This window comes from Cinclus cinclus, chromosome 6, assembly GCF_963662255.1.
Source record: "Cinclus cinclus chromosome 6, bCinCin1.1, whole genome shotgun sequence".
NCBI lineage: Eukaryota > Metazoa > Chordata > Aves > Passeriformes > Cinclidae > Cinclus > Cinclus cinclus.
Genome location: NC_085051.1, coordinates 51052342 through 51075222, shown reverse-complemented (window position 1 = coordinate 51075222; position 22881 = coordinate 51052342). Strand labels below are relative to the sequence as shown.

Here is a 22881-nt window from a genome sequence, read left to right as displayed (position 1 = left end):
TAAATCCATCCCACCACACACATCACCCATAAATGTCAGTATTTTGGTAAAAACAAAGAATCTCTCTCATCTAAAGACTTCCCATCAACTTTTGCTTTTCAAGAAACACCACCCAAAGAAACTGCCCTAACTAAAGAAAAATGGGGGGTCAGGGAGGAACTACAATGTACTTGATTGTATTGGATTCCTTTACTTGATGTACAGGAAACATCCTGTAGCTAAACTGTGACGTGTAAGGTACTGAACTAAAAGAGAAGTTTACAGCATTTGGGTTTTCCCCGGCTTCCACAAGACTGATTTATCTGAAGGCATTGAAGAAGAGTGTCCAGCTAAGGGCACAGAGCCCGCGGATGCCAGCAGGGGTGTGCTAAGGGACTGAGCACCGCAGGTCGCTCACGGCGGGGCTCCGCGCCACGCCCGGGCGCTCAGACGGGAGGCACGGCCCTCCCCGGGGCGCTTCCTCGCTCCTAACGCCCCACAGCCCCGAGGGGGAAAGAACAAGCTACTGGAGAGGGTTCAGTGGAGGCCACAGAGATGATGAGGGGTCTGGAGCATGTCTTTTATGAGAGGCTGTAGGAGACGTGTTTAGTCTGGAGAGGATTGAGGGGATCTCATCTATTCATACAAATGCCCCAAAGGCGGGTGCCCAGAGGATGCTGCCAGGCTCTTTTCGGTGGTGCCCAGCGACAGGACGAGGGGCAGTGGCCATAAACTAAAACACAGGAAGTTCCACCTCAAGGCGAGGAAGCACTTCTTTCCACGGAGGGTGGCAGAGCACTGGGGCGGGCTGCTCAGTGAAGGCATGGATTCTTCCTGGCTGGAGACATTCAGACCCCACCCGGATGCGTTACTGTGTAACCTGCTCCGGGTGACCCTGCCTGGGCAGGCGGCTGGCCGGGATAACCTCCAGAGCGCTCTTCAGCCCTAAGGATTCTGCAAACACCCGGTCCTCTCCAGTCCCCCCGGAGTAACCCCACAGGAGGGAGCTGGTCCCGGGAGGGGCCCGGCAACTGAGGCCGGCTCCTTCCCCTCTCCCGCAGAGCTGCTACCTCTCCCCAGAGCCCCGGGCGCCGAGCCCACCCGTACTGCCGGGACAACGGCACCCGGCACCGTTGCGGTTCCGATTCCCGTTCGGATTTCCATTCCCGTTCCCGTTCCCATCCCCATGGTACCTGCGCTCCCGGCAGCGCGCCCGGAACTCACCTGCCGGCCGCCGCGCCGCTTCTAAAACCGCGCCGGGTGAAAGCAAGGCACCCCATCCCACAGTTCCGCATGTCGTAGCCCCCGGGCTGGGGCCGCGGCTGGAAAGGGCAGGGGTCAGATCGAGGCTTCTTGAGCGGGCGGAAGCTTCTCTTCCGTCGCTGCGAGCGGAATGGAGAGTGCTCCCTTGGGCTGGTGACCGGAACAGGAGGGAGGATTGTGTGAGGCAATGGTTCCGGGAGGTTGTGTTTCCCAGCCGGGAGCCGCGCCGGCCGTGCCGGCTGGGGTGATGCAATGGTGGTGACAGAGGAGCGGCGGGTGAGGAGCGGCGGGGTGGGCCCGCACGGACACGGGGATGGGCACGGGCACGGGCACGGGCACGGGCACTCGCGGAGAGACCCCGGCGGGCGGGAGAGGGGCTGACTGGGTGGTCACTGCCGCCCATGTGACCCGGGTGTGGAGGGTCTCTGCCGGGCACGTTTTCTTCTTCCCCTGGAGATGTGTGATGCACTTGAGAGCTTTTCCTCCATTCCCTGCAGGGCTACCACGCCAGAAAGTCAAGTGAAAATGCCCTTTTCCCTGCGAACGGCAGGGCGGGTGTCCAGGTCACTGGAAAATGCGTCCACCGCAGAAGGGCAGAGCTGGCGAGTGGCTTGGCTGTGCCCGGGCAGGGCGTGGCAGGGAATGCTGCAGGACGCCAGGGTTAGGGAACATTGGCGTGTTTGGTAATTTTGTGCACAACAGGAGCTTTGCTCTTATACCACTGCAGTATAGCAAAGATTCGTGTGGGGCTTTCTTCCGGTGACTCCTCAGTCTTTGAATGGTCACGTTATCTGTCGTCTCGAGGAATCGTCTTGCACTCTTTCATTGTTATTTCGTGTGTAAATTGGTACATACCATGACTGTGAAGATAGGTCTGCTATAAAGTGCAGCCTGTGGTGGAGTGCCTCTCAAGGCCTGTTTCACATGATACCTGTGTGGATGCTACCTACTTTAATTTTACTTCTCTCTTTTTGTTTTGATTTTTTCTTTTTTACAGGAGGAAGAACAGTGTTCAGGAATGTAAGTGCTTTTACACTTAGTCTCACATTCTTTCATTTGCTCATGAAAGCTTGTTCTGGACTGTTGTATTACTGTTGTCTCTGGAAGTCAATATGTACTTTCATGCAATGTTTGTCTTCTTAACTTAATATGAAACCCTGTATTTGAATTCTCAGGTCTCTTAACTTACCAAATCAGACTGCAGACAATGAAAATGATCATAGATCTGTTATGGTCAGCCAGGTGGAAAGGGGAGGAAATGCAGTAATTTTCTGATAGATTTGCCAAGAATTATTTTTGAGCTTTGTCGCATAACAGTTTAATATTTTGAAATGGACACAGGAGCAGTACCCATTATAAGTTACCTGCATTTCTTACGTAGAAAAAGCACACACATCTTGGCTTTCAAGTTCACACTGGGTCATGCTAGACTCTGGTCCTAAATATCCTAATAGTTCATTCTCCAATTCCCATGCATCATTTTTTTTCCTTCAGATCTGCTTGCCTATGATATGTAATCTGTCTGGGACTATTAATTTTTTATAATATTCAGAAGAAGCAAGAAAGAAAATCCTGATAAATACTAGAATATCCAGTCATTTCTTTTTTATGGGTCACAATTGCATTAATGAACTTCGAAAGGTAAAGACCTCTGTTACACATTACTTAATTCCTGGCTTGAATTCCACTAACAAATAGGGGCAGTACTGAGGTAAATAAAGATAACCTTTATGTAGCAGTCCATACGTTTTGCATTTTATAGTCACAATATCCTCATAGTCACAATATCCTTGTTGTACCACCTAGATTACTTTTGTTACTTCATAATGAAGATGTACCTTCATTTGAGATTCTCTTTTCAGCTCAAATCCATAATATTCCAGACATTTTGAGGAGCCTGGTTTGCTACTTTCCAGTATGTGTGCCAAGTGTTAGCTGTCATTTCAGGCTTTCTGAATGGAGGCAATCCATCAGTAAGGCTGTACTGTAAGGAATTAAGTTAAAACAAAAAGTCACATGTTGTTCTACACCAAAGAAAATTCTTATTTATGTCTTTATTATTTTGTGAAATTTGAAACCAGTAAATATAAATGGCAGAAAGGGTGTGTTAATCTTCATAAACATTTTCTAATGTGCATTTATTCTATACTTCCTTTAACACTTAAAATATTCTCTGCCCATGTAGAAGAGGAAGGCAATATCGAAATAAAAATTGTAATTAAATTGTAGGAATGCATCAAAAATTATTCGATCTGCTTCGAATTATTTTTTTTAAATCACACTGTCAAACTTCAAAAAGCCAAGTTTGTAGGGTTCAAATTAGGTTAAAAACTTAAGTAGCATTTATGTAATCTAAGTATGGTAATCCAAGTAAGTAAAGTATCCAAGTAGAGTAAAAGAAAATAACATTAACAAGTAGATGTATCCACTTCTCAGTTTTCTCAGGGTACTCAGCTGAAGCTGAAATATGGGAATATTGCAGCTGACTGACAAACAGAGCCTTAATGATAGGTATGTTTCGGTAACCACTCGTTACCAAATCGACCTTCAAAGTTTGCTAGGCAGGTGAAGGCTTTTTACAGTAGCAGTTTAAATAAACACCGTGTACATATAACCAAGGTTATGATTAGATTGATTATTTTGTGGGAGGAAGGCTTTGAAACACTGCTGAACAGCTGATACGACTATTATATGCTTCTGGAGGTTTTGCTTTGTTTGGATTTTTTGTTTGTTTTAATTCTAGGAAAAGGGAGCCAAAGGAACATGCATTTTCACTAACACTCAGTCAATCCTTGCTGCATGCACAGCAATGGATCAGTAATTTGCTAGGGGGTCTCTCCAGAGAGACAAGACCTTTGCAAGTCAGTAGTTTTTTACATGGGCACAGAACTTCCCACTTGGTGGGTATGGGCACAGCATGACAGAGCACTTAGGCAGACTGCTGTGTTCTTAGTCTCAGCCATCTCCTCATCTTAAACCATCTCCTATTATTTTTCCTGCACAGTTCTGAGAAACACAGGCAAATTTACACCCTATTGCTGACCCAAGGATTCTTTGGAAAGCAGCATTTCTCACCAATCATCACTGTGATTTATAACCTCTGGAGGAAAGCCATAAAGGACATTACTAAGCTTTGCTCCTGTGTATCTTTCTTTGGGCTGAAGTACTCTATGACATAGGCTGATACAAAATTCTGTATTGTGGTTACGAAAGTCTCATCATCCAGAAGTGGACAGGGTATCAGTGCAAGAACATTAACTAATCAAGAATCACATAGGCTCTACCAGTTGTTCTGAGATGCTCTGAACCATATATACATGTATTTAATTATTTTCATTTTGCCAGGAATTTGACTTTGAAAAGGTGTCCTAGTGTTAATTACATAGACAGACAACAAGAACAGTGATGTCTAAACTTACCTGTTACTCTTGTCAGTCTCCATTTTTGTGTGAAACTGAAGCTCACTGTCTCCAAATTTATCAATTTGATATGAATAGAACATGGTAGGGATCAATATAGTTTTTATTTTCGTATTCTGTTCACCTGATCTTGAAGACTTACACTGAAGAGTAAAACTTACTACTTTTTGCCTTACAGTTCTCTTTGTTTCTGCTGTTTTGAATCTCCAAGCCAAAGAGTTGGAAGAGGATAAATTCAGTTGAGTTGTGCCTTGGATCTTTGTGCAGTCTGGCAAAATGGCCGGCAGCCCGAACTGTGATTTGAAGTCTCTGAGTCCACTTCAGCTGTTTGAAAGAGTGACTGAACAAGGAGAGAAAGTCAGAGCACTGAAAGCAGGAAAAGCACCAAAGGTATTTGCATTTCATATTTTGGACCCATTCTCTTTGAGTGCTGAAGAATTTTATTGTTCTAAGGTCTGTTTTGCATTGTGATGAGAAAAACTCATGTTAAAAACTATTTATGTCCATTTTGTGAACTGTGGCATACCATGGAATAAGGTAGTCACTGGCAAGACCGAAATTTTCACTCTTGAAGTAAGAACAGAGTCCTAGGCTTAAAGTCTGCTTCATCCAGTTGCCATACCATGTGACAGGATCCAAGGCATTTATTTCTCAAGTAAATGTATGTCACTTGCATTCTTCCCTGGTTTTAGATGGTTCATGAACACCTTTTTCTCCAGGCATTTTTGTAGACATTATCAAGTATGTCTTCCTGTAACTGTTCGGACAGTCCCTTCTTAATCTTCCTTAAATAATACAGTAAGTTGCCATTTATTTCAGGTGCCTTGTTGTGTCATCACTATTTTGGCAAAGAAAGCTCAGTTTTAATGTGGGCTCTCTTAATGTATTGCCTGTGGGAGTAAGCCTTGAAAACTGGGAATCAAATAAAGTATTGTTCTAAGTATTGCTTGCATGAGCTTTGTATTAGAAATGTCATAGCCATAACTTCTTGTTGTAGTTTGTCTTCAAGTCTGTCAATGAATTGTAATGAATAAATTATTTTAAGGTGAGCCACTAAAAGCACTGTAACGTAAGTTAGATAATAATTTCTATTTTATGTATATACCTTGGAAATTTATCGTAAAAGTGCTAAGCTTGTTCTACTTCTGAAAAGGAAGCAAGCATTTTCTCCTAGGCAGAAATTGTAAAGCAAGACAGAGGTGCTTTAAATATCCTGGCAATGGTGATAATTTATATTCCAATGATTAACTATTTGCTTTTCTCCTACATGTGACACTGATGCTGAAAACATTTAAATTGAACAGAAGTTTAGAATTTATTAATAATGCAATTCAGGTCAAAGCATGGATGTGGGATTTTGAAAGGTTGGGACATTAATGTAATTGTTTATTTTAAGTATGCTAAGGCAAACAGTTGTTTGGGTTTTTTCCTTTATTCAGGATGAAATTGATGCAGCAGTGAGGATGCTCTTGTCATTAAAACTGTCATATAAAACAACAACAGGACAAGATTATCAGGCAGGCTTGCCTCCAAAAGATCTTGTATTAATAAACAATGGTACGACTAAAGAAGAGGATGAGGATTTAGTGGATCCCTGGAATGTGCAGACATCAAATGCTAAAGGCGTGGATTATGACAAGCTCATAGGTATAACTCTTCCTTCACTGCTACTTAGGAATTTATGTTAAGTGATCCTAATGACCACAGAAACAGCAAGGCATCATAACAAATCCAGATTAAAACATCATAGGTAACATTTAATTTATGTCTAATCTTAGCATTTCCATGTCTAAAGAATTTGCTGTAAGAGACAAAAATGTCCCAGGTGGAGATTTGCTATAAAAGATGAAAATACTTTGCAAAAAACTCATAAGTTCAAAATCCAAGTTTTAATGTAGTTTGGTTGTTGGTGTAAGGACTGTTATTAGAAATTACACTCATGAAGACACTGTGACTGATTATCTGCATCTTCAGTGGCTGGAATGCAGAAGAGCATTTTGGCCAGGCTGAAGAATTCTTCCTACCCACTTCTCACATTGCTTATACATTAGGGAGGTCAGGAATGATCCAAAACTAGTGCAGAAATCTCTTAAGTCTAATGACTTCTTCAGAAAGCATACTTGCAGGCAGCCAGGTGCTGGATGGAATGAAGGAGTTGCAGTTCATTCAAAAACATGCAGTGTAATGGAAAATGTTTCAGATGGGGTTGTTACAAAACTTGGAAGGTTTTGTAGTTTAAGTTTGGTATTTTAATGGCTTGAGTCTAGCATAGAAACATGTGAGAGAGCTAGTCATTAATTTCTCTATTTGTCCTTTTTGTTTTTTCATTATTGTCAATTTTCAATTCATGTTTCGTACCTCAGCTGTACATTGCTGAGGTCTGCTTAGTAGTTTTTTCACACAAAAGAACATACACCCTTATGTGGCAGTAATCATACTTGCTTTTGGGACAGTTGCTTGTGTCAGCATTATTTGTGATGCTACTGAAAGATTGTGTCACATGTATGCACACATTGGCTGAGTATGCAGGAAGTAATAGGAGAAAGTTGGAAAGGGAGAAGTGTGCAGAGTAAAATATAGGTCAATTCAAGAGAAGGAAAAAGATATATTTATTAGAATCTGGAAATGGACAAGATCTCTCATAATTTTGTTACTTGCATAAGAGTTACAGATTTGGGGATTTTTTCTTGGAGGAAGGGGTTCTGAGCATTTTAGAAGAGGAAGAATTGCACAATTGTGTTGGCACAATCTTAGGATCTTCCTAAAAACAACTTACTGTAAATCAGTTCCTGCCCTTTTTTTCCAGTAACTGTGTACATAAGACCTTTTATCTTCCATAGAGTGTAGGTTAGCCTAAAGGGTTTTTACTTATTTACACTGCTTTCAGATTAGTGAATTTGATAAATGAGTCATTTTGCTTGTTCTAAGTGCTGTGTTGGAAATTTTTCAGAGAGTGCTAGCCTAGCCACTTCAGGATGGAAGCAGTTGCTGGTTGTTATTGATAAGCTTCCTTCTTTTCCTTCCCTTTTAAAAATTAACAATAAAAGGTATTGTCCAAGAACTTGTTACATTGGATAGCTCCTACCCTAAGGAAAAATTTTGTGCCATATATAATCTGTTACTAGTGGTACCTGAGAAAGTTGCCACTCTGTGCTTATGTTTAATCAAGCACAGAAGAAATTAAATCAGTGTTTGAATTGAAATAGATCATCTTCTCAAATGGCTGTCCTAGATATGCACTTGAGTGTATGGTAGCACAACAAAACAGAAGATATTCTGGGAAGAAGGGTTCTGTCACCTAAGTACTAGATACGAACATCCCTAAAAATCTGTTTGTTTGAGCATGAGCAGAGGAATGAGGGAGAAACAGCTTTTTATGCTGTCCATGCTGATAATTCAGTAAGCTGAATATTGCAAGTGATAGCAAATGGTTGAAGTTGGTGGGCAGTTTCTCAGACCATCTAGTCAGCCCCTCTCCCCAAAGCAGAGTCAGCTAGAGCAGGTTGCTTGTCCATTAGGATTTTTTAATCTCCAAGGGTGGAGATCCCATGATCTCGCTGGGCAAGATGTTCCAGTATTTGACCATGTGCACAGTATGAAGGGGTTTTTTATGTTTAAATGGAATTTCCTCTTTCTTCTAAGTTATACCATTTGCCCCTTGTCCTTTCACTGGGCATCACTGAGAAAAGTTTGGTGCCGTCTTGTTTTTAATTCCTCCCCACTTCCCCTTATCACATATTTATACACATTGATAAGGTCCCTCCTGAGCCTTCTCTTCTTCAAGCTCAGCAATCCCAGCTGTCTCAAACTCTTCCTTGTATGACAGGTTCTCTGAGTCCTTCATCTTCGTGGCGTTTTGCTGCATTCACTTTATTATATCCATGTCCTTCTTATGCCAGAGCCCAGAACCAGTGCTCCAGATGTGTCTCCTCAGTGCTTAATACAGGGAAAGGATCACCTTCCCTGACCTTCTGGCAGCACTGTTCCTGATGCAGCCCACAAGGCCTTAGACCATCCAACCCACAAAAGTCATTACAAGGTATATTCAATTCCTTGTCTGGAAGAACCTTGGGACCCTGAGGTCGTTCTGCTTTCCAGACAGTTGGCCCCCATGTACAGTTATCCCTCCCCAGATTCAGGACTTTGTGTTCCCTTTTGAATTTCATGGAATTCTCATCAGTTTTTCCAGCCTGCTTAGGTCCCTCTCAATAGCACCTCAGCAATCTGTTGTATCAGCCACCTGTCCCAGGATTATTTCACCTGCACACTTGCTGAGACTAGGCTCTAGGATCCAGCTGGACTTTGTGCTTGCTGCTCACAACCTTTTGAGCTTGGCAGTTCAGCTAGTTTTCAGTTCCCCTTGCTGTCCACTTGCCTAATCCAGACTTCATCAGTTATCTCTGAGAATGATCTGGGAAAAGCCTTACTAAAGCTGAGGTAAACAACATTCACTGTTCCCGCCACAGCTATAGTTATAGCATCACAGGACTATTAAATTGGCCTGACAACGATTTTCCATTCATAAATCCTTGCAGACTGCTACCAGTCACCTTCATGTCTTTGATGTTTGGAAATTATTTCCAGGATTATTTCCTTCAGCACATGCCCACAGATTGTTGTGAGGTGGACTGGCCTGTCTACCTCAATTCCACAATTCCTGCTTCTAGCCCTTCTTTAAGGTAGGCATTTGCTTTCTTCCAGCCTCCAGGAGCCTCTCCTAGTTGTCATGACTGTTCAGAGATCATCCAGACTGGCTGGTCACCAGAGTTACTGCAAAACAAATACTAGGGTATACATTTTTCCATGTTATAACAGGGCAATGGCAAAGAGGAAAAAGTACACAATGAATTTTCAGCAAACGCAAATGTGATTTTGAAAATGGCAGTTCTCAGGACTCCTGCACAGTGAGTTGAAAGCTGTATTTTGGTAAAAGCTAGAACACCAGAGATGAAAAGCACACTAGTAATTTTTTAAAGCTTGTTTAGGAGCGGAGACTGTGTCTTTGTCAGAAGCTGTTCAGACAGGCAGATTCCTTGTGAGCAGAGAGCCTAAGATGTTCTGAACATTCAAATAGGAGGAAATAGGTAGGGAAAAAGGATTTTATTTTTTTTTTTTTTTTTAGAAAAGGTGAACATGGGCAAAGAAAAGGGAGTTGTGCAGCCTGTGAATACTTAATAAAGATATTTAGGCATTTCCAGTGGAGCATTCTATACCCCAGAGAGCTTTTCTAATCGTTTTCAATGACAATACACTAATATTTCTAGAGTAACTAGTCCCAGGGTATTTTCATGTTTTCTGTTTCTGTCAGATTAGCCTCTTACCAGTTGCTGTTGATGTGCTGAATCATTTTCATGCTCATTTGATCTCTTTTTAGCATTCATTCAGATTATAATTTGCCATTTTGATGTATTTTGCATTTTATTAGGGCAATGTTGAATAGTTCTAACGTTGAATAGAACAGAATAGTAGCAAGCAGTAGATTCATACATAGATTTTTTCAAACAAGTTTAGATCATAGAGCATTGGCCGCCTGATTATTAGGATCCCAGAATTACTGGGAACAGAGAAAATACTGCTATTTTACTCTATCACAACCTTTCCTATACCACCAAGTTAAGTCTTAGTGATTGCCATGAAGAGCATTATGCATTTCCTTTTCAAGCCTCTTGAGGGGAGCACTGTCTGTAATCACTTTAATATGTAGAATATACATGATAAAGAAGAATTACATTTGCAGAAGAGTATTTGGGGTTGGTGATGTTGTTTGAGTGAAAGTGAAAGAAGATATCTGACAGCAGAAAATTTAGGCATTAAGAGAAAAACATTCAGAGCCTCATAGGCATTTTTATCATATGGCTTAGGTCAAATTGGTGATCTGAATGTGTCTCTTTAGCATGTTTTTTTGCTTGGAATATCAGTGCTTCTGCTGTAAGGAGGCTGCAGTTATAGTAATTTGGGGATGGAGAAATACTGCATGTTGTGAGTGAGCTGAGCCTCCTAGCGTAGAGACAATACTGAGGTGACTGCTGGGTCTTCAGGCAAGAATCAGGAAAATTGACTTTGACTTTTTGACTTGAAGGTGTCTTTTTTAATCTAGCCTGCATTGGTATGTTCTTGGTATTCCAAGATCTGGTTGTAGCTATGCTGTACTTATTTTATTTTTTTTTAACATTTTATGATTATAGTTCGGTTTGGCAGCAGTAAAATTGACACAGATCTGATTAATCGAATAGAAAGAGCTATTGGGCAAAAACCTCACCACTTTCTACGTAGAGGAATCTTTTTTTCCCACAGGTGAGTTCTTTTATTAAAATTCAAAAAGTCCTGTTGGGCAGACTACCTGTGAGAATTATTGGGAGAAGCCTGTAACTGGCAAAAACCATGTGCTTTTATACCAAGGCAAACCAGCTGTGCCATTTGAAATTAGCAACTGTTGCAGATTTCCCCTGGCAACACTTGAAACTCTGGATTGCCTGGGTTTCTGATAGGTCCTCAAAAATCCCAAACTGAAGCAATGTGCCCAGAGTACAGGCTCATTTTGACTCTTGTGTCAGCAGCCAGAGGTAGTGTCTTGGCAGAGAACTCCCAGTGCCACTGGTGATTTCAGCAGGGCTCCCAGGCATCTCTTTGTGGGACAGAAAAGGCTCAGGGAATAATATTAAGCATGATCCTGCCAGTGACCTTCACTGTATAAGTGATAGCACACAGGGGCTTTTGGGCTGTGGCACCAGCAGGTTTCACAGAAGGGCCTGAGCATGACTGAGGGTATGACATCCACCAGAGGTCAGCTAAGCTGCTTGGCTGAACCTGTTTGAGAAATGGGCCCTGGCTGTTCTGCTAGTCCCTAGAGATTATTAGCCAATGAAGTAACTTTAAAAGTTGCGCAGTTTTTACATTAAATTTTCACATTTTATTTCATTTTTCTTTGAGATTTTGTTTTCCCCATGGAGACTGAAGGAGACTATGCTTTTCTTGAATTTATAAATGAGTAAACAAGAACTTTTTTTTATTTCTAGGACACTTAACATACTAAAATTTATATATAAGTACTTTTGGGTTCAAAACCACTCAGATTTTGAATAAAGGCTTTTTACTGTGGATATTTCTTACTAAATAATTGTATGTCGTTTTCTCTCGGTTTTTTTTTCTCTAGAGATATGGACCAAGTACTTGATGCTTATGAAAATAAGAAGCCCTTTTACCTTTATACAGGCAGAGGCCCATCCTCTCAGGCAATGCACGTTGGTCATCTTATCCCATTTATGTTCACAAAGTAAGCTATTTCTGCCAGTTGTATTAAATCAATGCATTTTTTTCAAAAGAAACATTGAACATGACTTGTGAAACTGCCCAAATGTTACTTTGCAAGTACTTCTGATTATGTGAAGTGAATATTAATGAACTTAATTCAGTCTTACCTTTTCACTGAAATTATCACAGTCCCTGCATCACCATAAAGCCTTCTTCCTTACCCCCTCAGCCCTGTGGCACTCCTTAGAATTTCTGTTGTTCCTAAAAACCAGTTCCTTACAAGACTCAGTAACATTACTCTGTAAAGTGGTGCCTGCAGCAGCAGGACACAGAGACATTGGGCTCAGAAAGGTAAAACCTCTTTGAATTCTGGTTCCTTTGCAACTGGTGACCTCTGTCATGTGTACAGAAAACAGTAAGTCTTTTTCCAGATAAGTTCTCATTATCATCTGTATAAAACATTTAATCTCTTCACATAAATACAACTCTATATGCAGTTATCCACTGTATAAGGAGCATATATATGCTCCATATACTTTTGATTAAATATAAAAAAATATTTTAGCTGCATGATTTACATCTTCATTTTAACTTAATTTGGGCTAAAACATTTCTGTTCCTATTAGGTGGCTGCAAGAAGTATTTGATGTTCCCTTGGTAATACAGTTAACTGATGATGAGAAATACCTTTGGAAAGACATGACAATTGAGAAGGCATATGAATATGCTAGAGAAAATGCAAAAGACATCATTGCGTGTGGTTTTGACGTCAATAAAACCTTTATATTTTCGGATTTAGATTATTTAGGGTAAGTATAAATTTCTTTAGAGCATTGTAATGAAAAAAGCGTCTGTTTTCTCTCTGACCACCAGCAGTGTTTTAATAAGTGTGTCTAAATTTGAAAGCTTCAGGACAAGTTTTATAACACTTGAAATAGAAACATACTAGTTTTTCTACTGTCCAACATTTTATATGTGTTATTGTCATTCTCCTGTATAACATATGAACAGTACTTGTGTGTGCAATGTGTAAATTATGAAAAATATATTAAACCAGCTAAAGTGTAAGAATACTCAAACTACCAAGAAACTTCCAGATCGATTTGCTTAAGATGGTATCAAAATCTCTCAGATGTGTTTACACTTTATTGGCTTTAACAGAAGGCATTGCAGCAACTTACTGTGGTCAGTTATTTTAATAATACAGCATTGGGTGAAGTTTAAAGGAGAATCTTTGTAGTAATTTCTGGGGGAAGGGATGAATAAATTAAACCTCAAAGGCATAACATTCCTGTTCGTAAATGATTCTCTAATCATCATCTCAGTGGGCCGCATAAAGTCTGAAACTGTGAGATTTAATCCTGCAGGGTTTTTTTTATGTTCTCAGCTTTTGCAGTCCAAGTTTGTACATACACTCTCCTCCTCATTTTATTTTTCCACTTTCTTTTTCCACAGGACAAGTGCTGGATTCTACAAAAACATTGTCAAAGTTCAGAAGCATGTCACATTTAACCAAGTGAAAGGAATCTTTGGCTTTACAGACAGTGATTGCATTGGTAGGAAATTGTACTACTTACAAGAAACAGTGCTTGCTTTCACTTTCAATTGAGCTATTTTAAGTAATAGTTTAAAGTGATTAGTGACTGCCACTCATGAAACAGACAGAAAAAGCAGGAGGATTATGTTTCCAGGCAGATTCTGATGTTACTGTTGTTCCTTCAGAATAGAATACACTTTACAATGAAATTTCTAGCATAGCATCTACTTTTTTGACTTTAGTAAGAGTAGAGTACAAAATACAAATGTTGAAGGGTCCAAAAACAGAGAGCAACTATTTCTTTTATTTTCTTTTTTATTCTTTTGTTACAGTGATTGGAGCTATAGGCAGTCTTACCTCCTAAAAATTTCTATGCCAAATTTGTTCAGGACCTTGTCAGGAAAAGTTGCATTAATACCCATAGGCATTTTTATATATGAAAAAAGTTGAGTGCTGAGTAGCCTAATTATCAAGGTGCTGGGTAACTCAAGTCTCCCATTTACGTCACTACAATTGCAGGTTTCTGTCACAGGGCCAAGAGAAAAGATTCGGTGTAAAAATGACATTAAATCCTTGATGTTTCTGAGTATTGTCATCATTCTTTATCCAGTAATTAGGCCAGTGACAGTTTCAGCCTTCACTGTAACCAAGGAACAGATTCCACTTGTTTTAGCAGTACTCTGATAAAAGATAGAATTATAATTATGACTTCATCACATGTGTGTAAGTCTTGCTGTCTGTTCTGATAGGATTTTGATCAGTTCCAGGTTGGGCATGCTTTTATTTAGCCCTATATAAAAAAGGAAACATAACTATTTTGGCATATCTGAGATGCTTCATGAGTACGGTGCGCATATAGCAGTGATTTAAGATCTTAGAAAGAAGCTTATGTGATGACTGTAGCTATTCTCACAAAGTGAAAAAACATGAAAAGCTTAGAGTATGCAGTGATGAACTTTTGCTGAAGTCAGTGTGGTCACAGCTTGCCTTTTGTCATTAGCTTCTATGTCAGTTGAAGGTTTGTTGACATTGCAGAAGGTAAAGATGAAGACGTTTCCCTAGATAAGGCAGCAGTGCTTGCTAAAGATAGAGCTTGGTCTTCAATTAAGTATTTGTATTATTCATTTGTGCATTTTACATATTGCAAAACATTCTCTCTATTTATCACTGCTTCTATTGATTGCTCAGCTTTTCCAAACATGTTTTTAGGTAAGATCAGCTTTCCTGCTATCCAAGCTGCTCCATCCTTCAGTTCATCATTTCCACAGATATTCAATGGCAAGGAGAATATTCAGTGTCTTATCCCATGTGCTATTGACCAGGTAAGAAAATCATATTGCTTAATTTGGCTTTGTATTTTACCATTCAAGCTTCATAGTGATGTCTTAAGGCATCTGTAAAACATTTCTGCAAGCACCTTTCTGGGGTAGAAACTTAAAGACCTAAAAGATGGAAATATGAAGCCTTAACCCAACAATCATGTGTTCATCCAGTCTTGGATCTCTCTTGATCTCAACTCTGTTCACACTGAGCTGACATCTAGGAAAGGAAAGACAGTAACATCTATGCAAAAGCACACTGACATGGGGGTAGGAAGAAACTTTTGGCCATCTCCATGGTAACTTGGACAAGATGGAATGAGCTCAATTGCAGCACAAGAGATTTCTGTTGAACCATGGGGAAAAACCCTTTCTCAGTAAGAATAAAGAAGCATTGAAATAGTTTGCCAGAAAGGCTGAAAAACCTTAACAATTCAGATTTATAGAGAGAGCTGGAAAAACATCAGATACAAATGAGATTCATAGGGTCTTTACTTTAGTAGTGTTTCTAGGAATCACATCCTGCACTGTCTGAATCTTTAACTATTTTAGTCACAAAGACAAACTCTGGAAGATGATGTAATTATATTCATCAGCCACAATATTATGAAGTAATATTTCACTTTGGTTTAAGTCACATCATCAGCACAGCACTGCCAGCTTGATTGCTGATGTAGTTCAGGTTTTCTGCTGGCTGTTAAAATGCTTTTGGAGAAAGCTTTCATCTTAGGCTGCATCCATCTCCAGGCATATTAAGCATAGTTTTAGCAGCTATTTGAATTCATGTAAAATTTTGTAAATATGCCTGTTACTTAAGGGAATCAGAGTGTACAGCACTATGGAAAAGAAAAAAGGGGATTTTATTTGTTGGTGTTCTAAATGAACTGGATTGAAAGCAGGTTCTGGAATATTTAATGTTTTGGTTTTTTCACATAATTTCTTATGGCATGAATGAGTCAGCATCAATCAGCTTTCAAATCACATTTTTCAACTTTATTCTGTGCTTTTTATTGATGGTTGTTTTAGGATCCTTATTTTAGAATGACCCGTGACGTAGCACCAAGAATTGGACAGCCTAAACCAGCCTTACTCCACTCAGTCTTCTTCCCAGCCCTACAAGGAGCACAGACCAAAATGAGTGCTAGTGACCCAAACTCCTCCATCTTTCTCACTGATACACCCAAACAAATCAAGACAAAGGTAAGGACCTGAAAAACCTGAAGCTTTACAACAAAAGGGAGTGGTGGTCATAGAGTCATTTGGGTCAGGAAAGACCCTTAAGATCAGAGAGTTCAACCATAAACCTATCCCTGTCAAGTCCCCCACTAAAGCATATCTACAGGCACCATATAAGTAGAAATAGTCTCCAGCTTCATCAGGAAGTGCTGCAGAGGTTGACCCACAGCTCCTACCTAACACTCCTTTGATATCCCCCCCAGCTGTCTGGCACTGTCTTCAGACAGCTTCTGGTTACAGTGACAGTTTTTAGTGTTTTCCGTGAACACAGGTGAATCAGTTTTTCCATACATTTCATGGCAAAGCATCCTCAGGAATTGACTGAGTTGCACAAATTTAGATAGACTGTCAAATGTGATCTTTTACATTACCAGCTAGTCTGACAGTACAAATACTAGCTGGGATGCTGTACAAAGCATGTTTGTTTTTCTGATACCTGCAGAGCAGTGATGTAAGAGTAAGTGCTGTAGAGGCTCGTGCTCTTAAAATAAATATTACGTTGCCATAGTTTTGAAATCTGACAGGCCGTGATGTAAACCTGATATGCAGCTCTTTCTCTTGACTGCCTTTCACTTGTTGGGAGCACCAAACATTGCATGGTGTTAGTTACAACACAGGTCAGACTTTGCTGCTGCTTGAGAATCTATTGCTGCCAATTCACAAAGAAATCTGCTCACTCCAATTTACAAATAAACATTATGCTGAATTTCAACTCAGTAGGGGTGTTTTCTTCTGAGTATACTCCTAGTTTGTTTCCAAGCTCAAAGGAAGATTGCTCTTATCTGGTGTCAGGTGATTTCATTTGACAAAAGTTCATCTGTGTTGTGGTAAAGAAAGTGAAAATCAGTCCTTGAGAAGGAATTTATAGGCATGAAACCAGACGTTAAATAACTGTCAAAATAAGAAGAAAAGATGTTTGTGTTGTTGCTATTGGGCAGCCTTGGATTAATTCTCCTATGGTGAGAGTCTTCTACAGCCACCTCATAACACTTCATTCTCTGTTGTAGAAACTGATTAGCAGTACTGTTTTGAACAATTGGAATTCTTCATGTGTTTGGATTATAATAATTCCAGTTTATTTGCACAGATACAGAGTTGCTTTAAAAAAAAAGCTGTAATTTCAGGATAGAGAATACTTGGTTAATGGTAATATTGGTAACATTCTTTGATGTTCTTTTTCTGGCAAGTAACTTCTGATCTGCAAAGAGACCCAAGTTTGTAAATCCTAATTGTATTGTCTTTAAGCTATTTGAAAAATAAAAAAAAAAAATTCTAGCTACAGACATAAAGAAAAATCCTGAACATGATGTAAAGTGTTGAGTAATGGAGGACAAGCTGAGATTTATTTCAGCTTCTGAAGCCCATCAGAAACAAGTCTGTGGAAATAGAGCTTGAGTGAAAGACCAAATACTGTTCTAGCAAATAAATTATAAACATATATTAGGAAAGATTACTTCTGGTCATGAATGAAGGTTAAAAAGAGAATGCTACACTGGACAAAAAAAATACTGCTTACAGCATTTTTCAGATTATTGTTACATTGCTTATTAATGAGGTTCAAAACTTACAGGTAATGGAAGATAAAAATTACTATGTATTGGGAATAGCTAAGAGGATTCTGGGTAATCCAATGAGATGAGTGGCAGCATTTTAATAAACTATTCTTATTGTACCTATCAGCAAATTACAACTCAGTTACTTGTTTGCTTTCCTATAAAGTGTTATTTAGATTTTATGTCTATAGTCATATTGAGAGGTTCAGAGAAATTCAGGGGGAAAAATTTCAGTGCATCACTATGGATAGGTCACTGGAATCCTCAGTCAGGTGAGTAGGTGCCAGAATATGCAAAAAAAATGAATTTGAGATTAAGAAAGGAAACATTTTGTGTTTCAACAAAAATGTGCTTTCACCTGGCATATTATATTTAATCCCTCTCTGTTGAGGAACAACACAAACTGTAGAGATAAAAGGCATTGAAAGCATTTCATACAGGTTCATACAGGCTTACAGAATCTAATAAGGAGGAAGGTCAGTGCAGAAGGATATGAAAAAACTTCATTTTACAGATGCTGAGACAGCTATTCAGGCTGCCCTACAATATAAGAATAGATGTAATGTGGCACATGGCAGTTCATTTCCTTAAAATATTCATTGGTGTGTTATTTCTGATTGTAGTTCGTTGCCACAAGACTCATCTGTAACTTGGAGGTTGGAGAGATTCAAAAAAGCACTAGGCAGTCTATACAGATAGTAGAAATGTTCATAAATTGTAAATATGTAATAGCTCCTACATACCACAACTAAAAAAAACCTACTTCATATGCAAATGTGTCTCTTGGTAGGTTGATTATGGTATCTCAAAAGATACAAGAGCTAAATGAAAGCTCAGCACATGGTTAAGAAATATTTTTTCCTCCAGTTAGCAACTTATTTTCTTTAAATTTGTAAGAAGATTAGCATCCTCAGAGAGTTCCACATAATGTATAGCTGTTCAAAATAGGCCAGCAGCTTCTGAATTTATTGGGAATGGGATTAGCAGTTACGTTTGTTCAGTAGTGTTGTTCATCTGCCTATAGGAAATCATGCTTAAAAAGAGGGAGGCTGTCAGCAAATATTCCATTTTTGGTCTGAACAATTGGGCATTGCTCTGATCTTAAGCATACTAGACAGACTTTTGTCATCTTTAACTTTCCTTTCTCTTGTTTTCCTTTTCCCCAGAAAGAGGAGATGAGGTTATCTCTACAATTTCTGCAGGATTTTCCATGCCTCCTTCATCTCTTTCAACATTAATTTCTTGATAAAGTAAATATCTTAATTCTTGTTACATGAACTACATTTTCTGTAAGCACAAATTCTATCCAACGGCTTCAGCAAAAGTGACTTAAAACTTTTTTTGGCTGAGTCTTGAGTAGATTATTTTTAATTTTCACTTAATTTTTGTTCTGATTATGCAGTCTGAGGAGTATGTGTGTAGCCATTTTTCCTGGCTGGGTTCTAATGACCTCCTTTTTTCAGTCCTGAGGCTCTGCTTTAACTTGTCCCACTCATTCTTCAGCTAATCCTTAGTAAAGAATTTGGAGGATCATGACACATCTCTGTTTGCAGAGAAGGAGTCCTGATGGTGGTGGGAAATACAGCATGATCTCCTGGTGTTGTTTCAGATTAACAAGCACGCCTTCTCGGGAGGCAGGGACACCATTGAAGAGCACAGGAAGTACGGAGGCAACTGTGACATTGATGTGTCTGTTATGTACCTGACTTTCTTCCTGGAGGATGATGACAGGCTCGAGCAATTGAAGCAGGTGAGTAACCAAACTGCAGACAGCTATTCATTCCTTGCTGTGAGGACAAAGCTGTACCTCAGCCCTCAACAGAGCTGTAGCTCAGTCCTCCTGTGAATCTGCTTCAGGAAGGTCATTTTGGTGCTATTCTCATGCTGTCCATCCCTTGCAAGTTTCAGGATTAGTACCTCAGTTTTTGTTTCTTTGCATTGTTCTTTCTCACAGGCCAATCTGTCTCATCTTTAAACAAAACATCCCTAGTGTTTTCATAGGAATCTCCAACACTGTAGGACAGTATCTTCCCTACTTTTCAAATGAGGTTACCTTGGGATTAGAGTTGTTTTAATTGTATAATACACTCTGCCTGTTCCTTTTTGTAAAGTACTTAATCATTCTGCAAAACCGCAGAAGCTCATGTCTAAAGTTTGCCGGTTTTTGGTTTTTTCTTATCATCGCAAGAAATCTAATAGTTCTGAGGAATTTATTCATTGACCCCAAGCAAAAACTGCTTCATATACGTTGCATTTTCTTTGAGCCTGTCTGGCAGACTTCTGTCCCCAGGGCTGGTAGCAAGCCATTTCCCTTCCTTTCCTCACCAATACTAAGTGGTGTGTGTTCTCTGGAAGGCCGGAGCTGCAGTAGATAACACCCATGTCACATTGGTTTATCAGTTTTCTCCTGCTGGGAGCAGCTGCAAGAAAATCAAGAGCTGCAGATTCTTCTCCAGCCCTCTACTCCTTCCCACACAAGAGCAGGGTTGGATAGCTACCCTTGTCTGTGCTGTTGTAAATTCCTTATGGAAGCCTGAGGTACATTTGACTTAAAGAGATATTTTTCATTAATCTCCAACCACTGCAAGAGTGTCAGCCTTAGTCTGCTGCAGAGCACAAAGCCTGGACCACAGCTTGCAGCTCACTGCAGTAGTGCCTTAGAATATGAGTACAAAACATGAACTCACCCCCTGTAGCAGCATCAGTGCAGCTGCTTCATGTGTAACACCAGAGGAGGCTTCCAGAAAAAGCAACCTTGGTGTTTTATAACAAACTAACAAGCAAAATTAACATACACACCCCAAACCACACCACTGAAATTGCAATTCCATTTGTTCTTCTTAATGTATTTTACTCTTGCTGAGAGAACATCAGCAGCATTTAGACCTTGAACAGGTTTTACAAATGGCTTGATGATGAGGGAAGGTAAGATTATCATGTTTATTGTAATTTCAAATATAGCTGAACTGTGCCAGCCACGGTTGCTAAATGTGGCTGAACCAATAAACTGTTGGCTTGTGCTTCTAAGCTAAAGCATTTCAGTATTGAGCAGTGGAATGGATTACCAACTGTGAATATGACTACAGTGTGAACATAGATTCTGAGTGTCATTGCTATAAAAAGAATATTTTAATCATACCTAGTCTCTTACCCAAATGCAATGAGAGAAAAATATGAGAATTTGTACTTGTTATTGAAAAAAAAAAAAAGGCTTAGGGTGGCTGTTTATTTGAACTGGGATTCTGAGGAGGAAAGTTGCAGTTTCCTGCAAGTAATTACAGGATTTCCTAGTTAAACTTGTAAATGTAGTTTATTCAGTCCTTATAATAACTTGTCACATATGAACTCTGCCAGCTGCCTTAATGTTTTAAAAGGCAACAAGCACCTCTGCAAGTTGCATTTTCAGGGTGATACCAGGTAATCTTCTAAGGCAAGTACTTACTTTTAAGTCATCCAAATCTGTCTTTTAAATAAATACCGACCACTGAGTCTTTTTGTGAATGGCACCGTGTTCAGCGACCAACACTTTCTTGACAGGCCTACAGCAGTGGGGAATTGCTCACAGGGGAGCTGAAGAAGGTACTTATTGAAACAATGCAGCCCTTGGTAGCAGCTCATCAAGAAAGAAGGAAGCAGGTCACAGATGAAATTGTGAAGCAGTTCATGACTCCAAGGAAGCTGGCTTTTGAATTTTGAAGAAATGTACATGTAACTTAGCACCTGATAATCCACAACCTAGTAATTGTTGTCTTCTGTTGTATGTCATCACTCCCCAGTTATATACAGCCTATAATCGGTGTTTTATAAATAATGAGTAAATTATCATGAACAGCAAAGTACAGAAAGTTTTAAAAAGGACTTGTATCTATTTAAAATCTAAGTATGCAAGACAGAATTGGTCAGTCTTGCAGAAAAGCATGTATGTCAGCCCAGCACTGTATTTTAACGTATTTCATGTTGAAAATATAAATAAAATTTCCATTTGATGATAAAGGCTAACTTGGAAATTGTTTTAAATATGTTGATACGAGGTCATGTCTCAAAGCAATAAATAGTAGCTCCATTTTCTTTTGTACTATGTACATTGGTTTACTAGACTGTATTGTTTTGGGCTCCTGAGAACATGCTGCACCCAAAAAAGTAGTCAGTGTTACGAAGTAAAATCACTACAGAAAGAGTGGACATCTGTGAGTTGAACGCTGGAGAAAGAATATCAGACTTGTCTTGGTATCACCTTCCTCTTTGACATTGGGCAAGTTGCAGAAATCTCACTGTACTTTATTTTTTTGAGCTTTTTACCTCCTCTGAGTGCCTCTGGAGGGAAGAGGTCATCAAGAAGTTGTCAGGTCCTTGATATTCTCAGGTGGAAGATAGTATAGAAATGCAAATACTAGTTTCTGATATAAATAACAGGTGTTAAATCATGCTGTGAAAATTGAAGTCACACTGGACACAGGGATACTTCTAGTACTGTCCTCTTTCACAGCACCAGGAGGTTTAAACTAGGGATATTTATTTTAGGATGTATTCCAGTGAGAAAATATACTTTGTTAAAAATACCTCATGTAATATTTAATTATCTCCTTTCATCAAAAGAACTTCAGTGTATTTCCTGTGATATAAGGAAGAAAAAATCAAATTATTAGCTATTTGTTTTGATCTGAACAGTGCTGAGTGCAAACTCTTAGATCTGTCTTGTGTAGAATAGAAAGTTGCTAACCCAGATACAGTCTTAGCAAAGGTGGTTTTATTTGATGCAGATAATACAGGTGGGTTAACCTGGTTATGTTTGTTCAAGGAACCAAGGAAAAGGCAGAAGTGCAAACCTAGGACAATTGCACAAGTTTCAAACTTGTGGTAGAAATACCAAGGCTTAGCTTTTGTCTTTTTCTTTACAGTTTATGTGAGCTGACATTTCTAATCTAATGCCATTGACTTCAGCATATTAGTGAAAATGTTTCCCTGTCTGTTTCCCTGTCTATAGAGACTGTCTCCATAACCCACAGGTAAAGCATCTCAGTGCCAACAAGGGCATAACAATGAGTAGAAAAGCTTCTTTTTTTTTCTAGAAGTAGTGGAGCAATTCTTAGGGGGAAAAAGCAGCTTCTTAAATCCAGTAATAAATAAATTAAGTCTTAATTACTTTAGACTGTAAAGATGACCTCTCTGTTCTTGCAGTATACTCTTTGTCATCTTTAAGCCATACATAAAAGATAAGCCTTAAATTGACTTTAAAAGTGCTTTTACAAACTTATAATGCAAATATATTGTTCAAAATATATACAGAGTTGTTCTGCTAGATCTATTTCATTAGCTGATAATTA

The 22881-nt window shown here is 39.4% G+C and overlaps 1 protein-coding gene across 1 annotated transcript; it reads left to right on the top strand.

The window, feature by feature from the left end:
• Window positions 1–1483: 1483 nt before the first annotated feature.
• WARS1 (tryptophanyl-tRNA synthetase 1) lies at window positions 1484–21644 on the top strand. The gene is made up of 12 exons (XM_062494664.1): window positions 1484–1518; window positions 2240–2262; window positions 4840–5051; window positions 6101–6308; window positions 10847–10955; window positions 11815–11934; window positions 12539–12721; window positions 13368–13468; window positions 14659–14771; window positions 15795–15968; window positions 19167–19307; window positions 21095–21644. The coding sequence occupies exons 3-12, from the start codon at window positions 4938–4940 to the stop codon at window positions 21251–21253; spliced, it is 1422 nt and encodes a 473-aa protein (XP_062350648.1). The 5' UTR covers window positions 1484–1518; window positions 2240–2262; window positions 4840–4937; the 3' UTR covers window positions 21254–21644.
• The last annotated feature ends 1237 nt before the right edge of the window (window positions 21645–22881 follow it).

Excerpts from the sequence above, each read along its gene's own strand:
- WARS1 (XM_062494664.1), top strand. The coding sequence starts at position 4,938 with ATGGCCGGCAGCCCGAACTGTGATTTGAAGTCTCTGAGTCCACTTCAG. Across the intron at positions 12,722-13,367 it reads TCGGATTTAGATTATTTAGG|GACAAGTGCTGGATTCTACA; the intron begins GTAAGTATAAAT and ends CTTTTTCCACAG. Across the intron at positions 14,772-15,794 it reads TCCCATGTGCTATTGACCAG|GATCCTTATTTTAGAATGAC; the intron begins GTAAGAAAATCA and ends TGGTTGTTTTAG.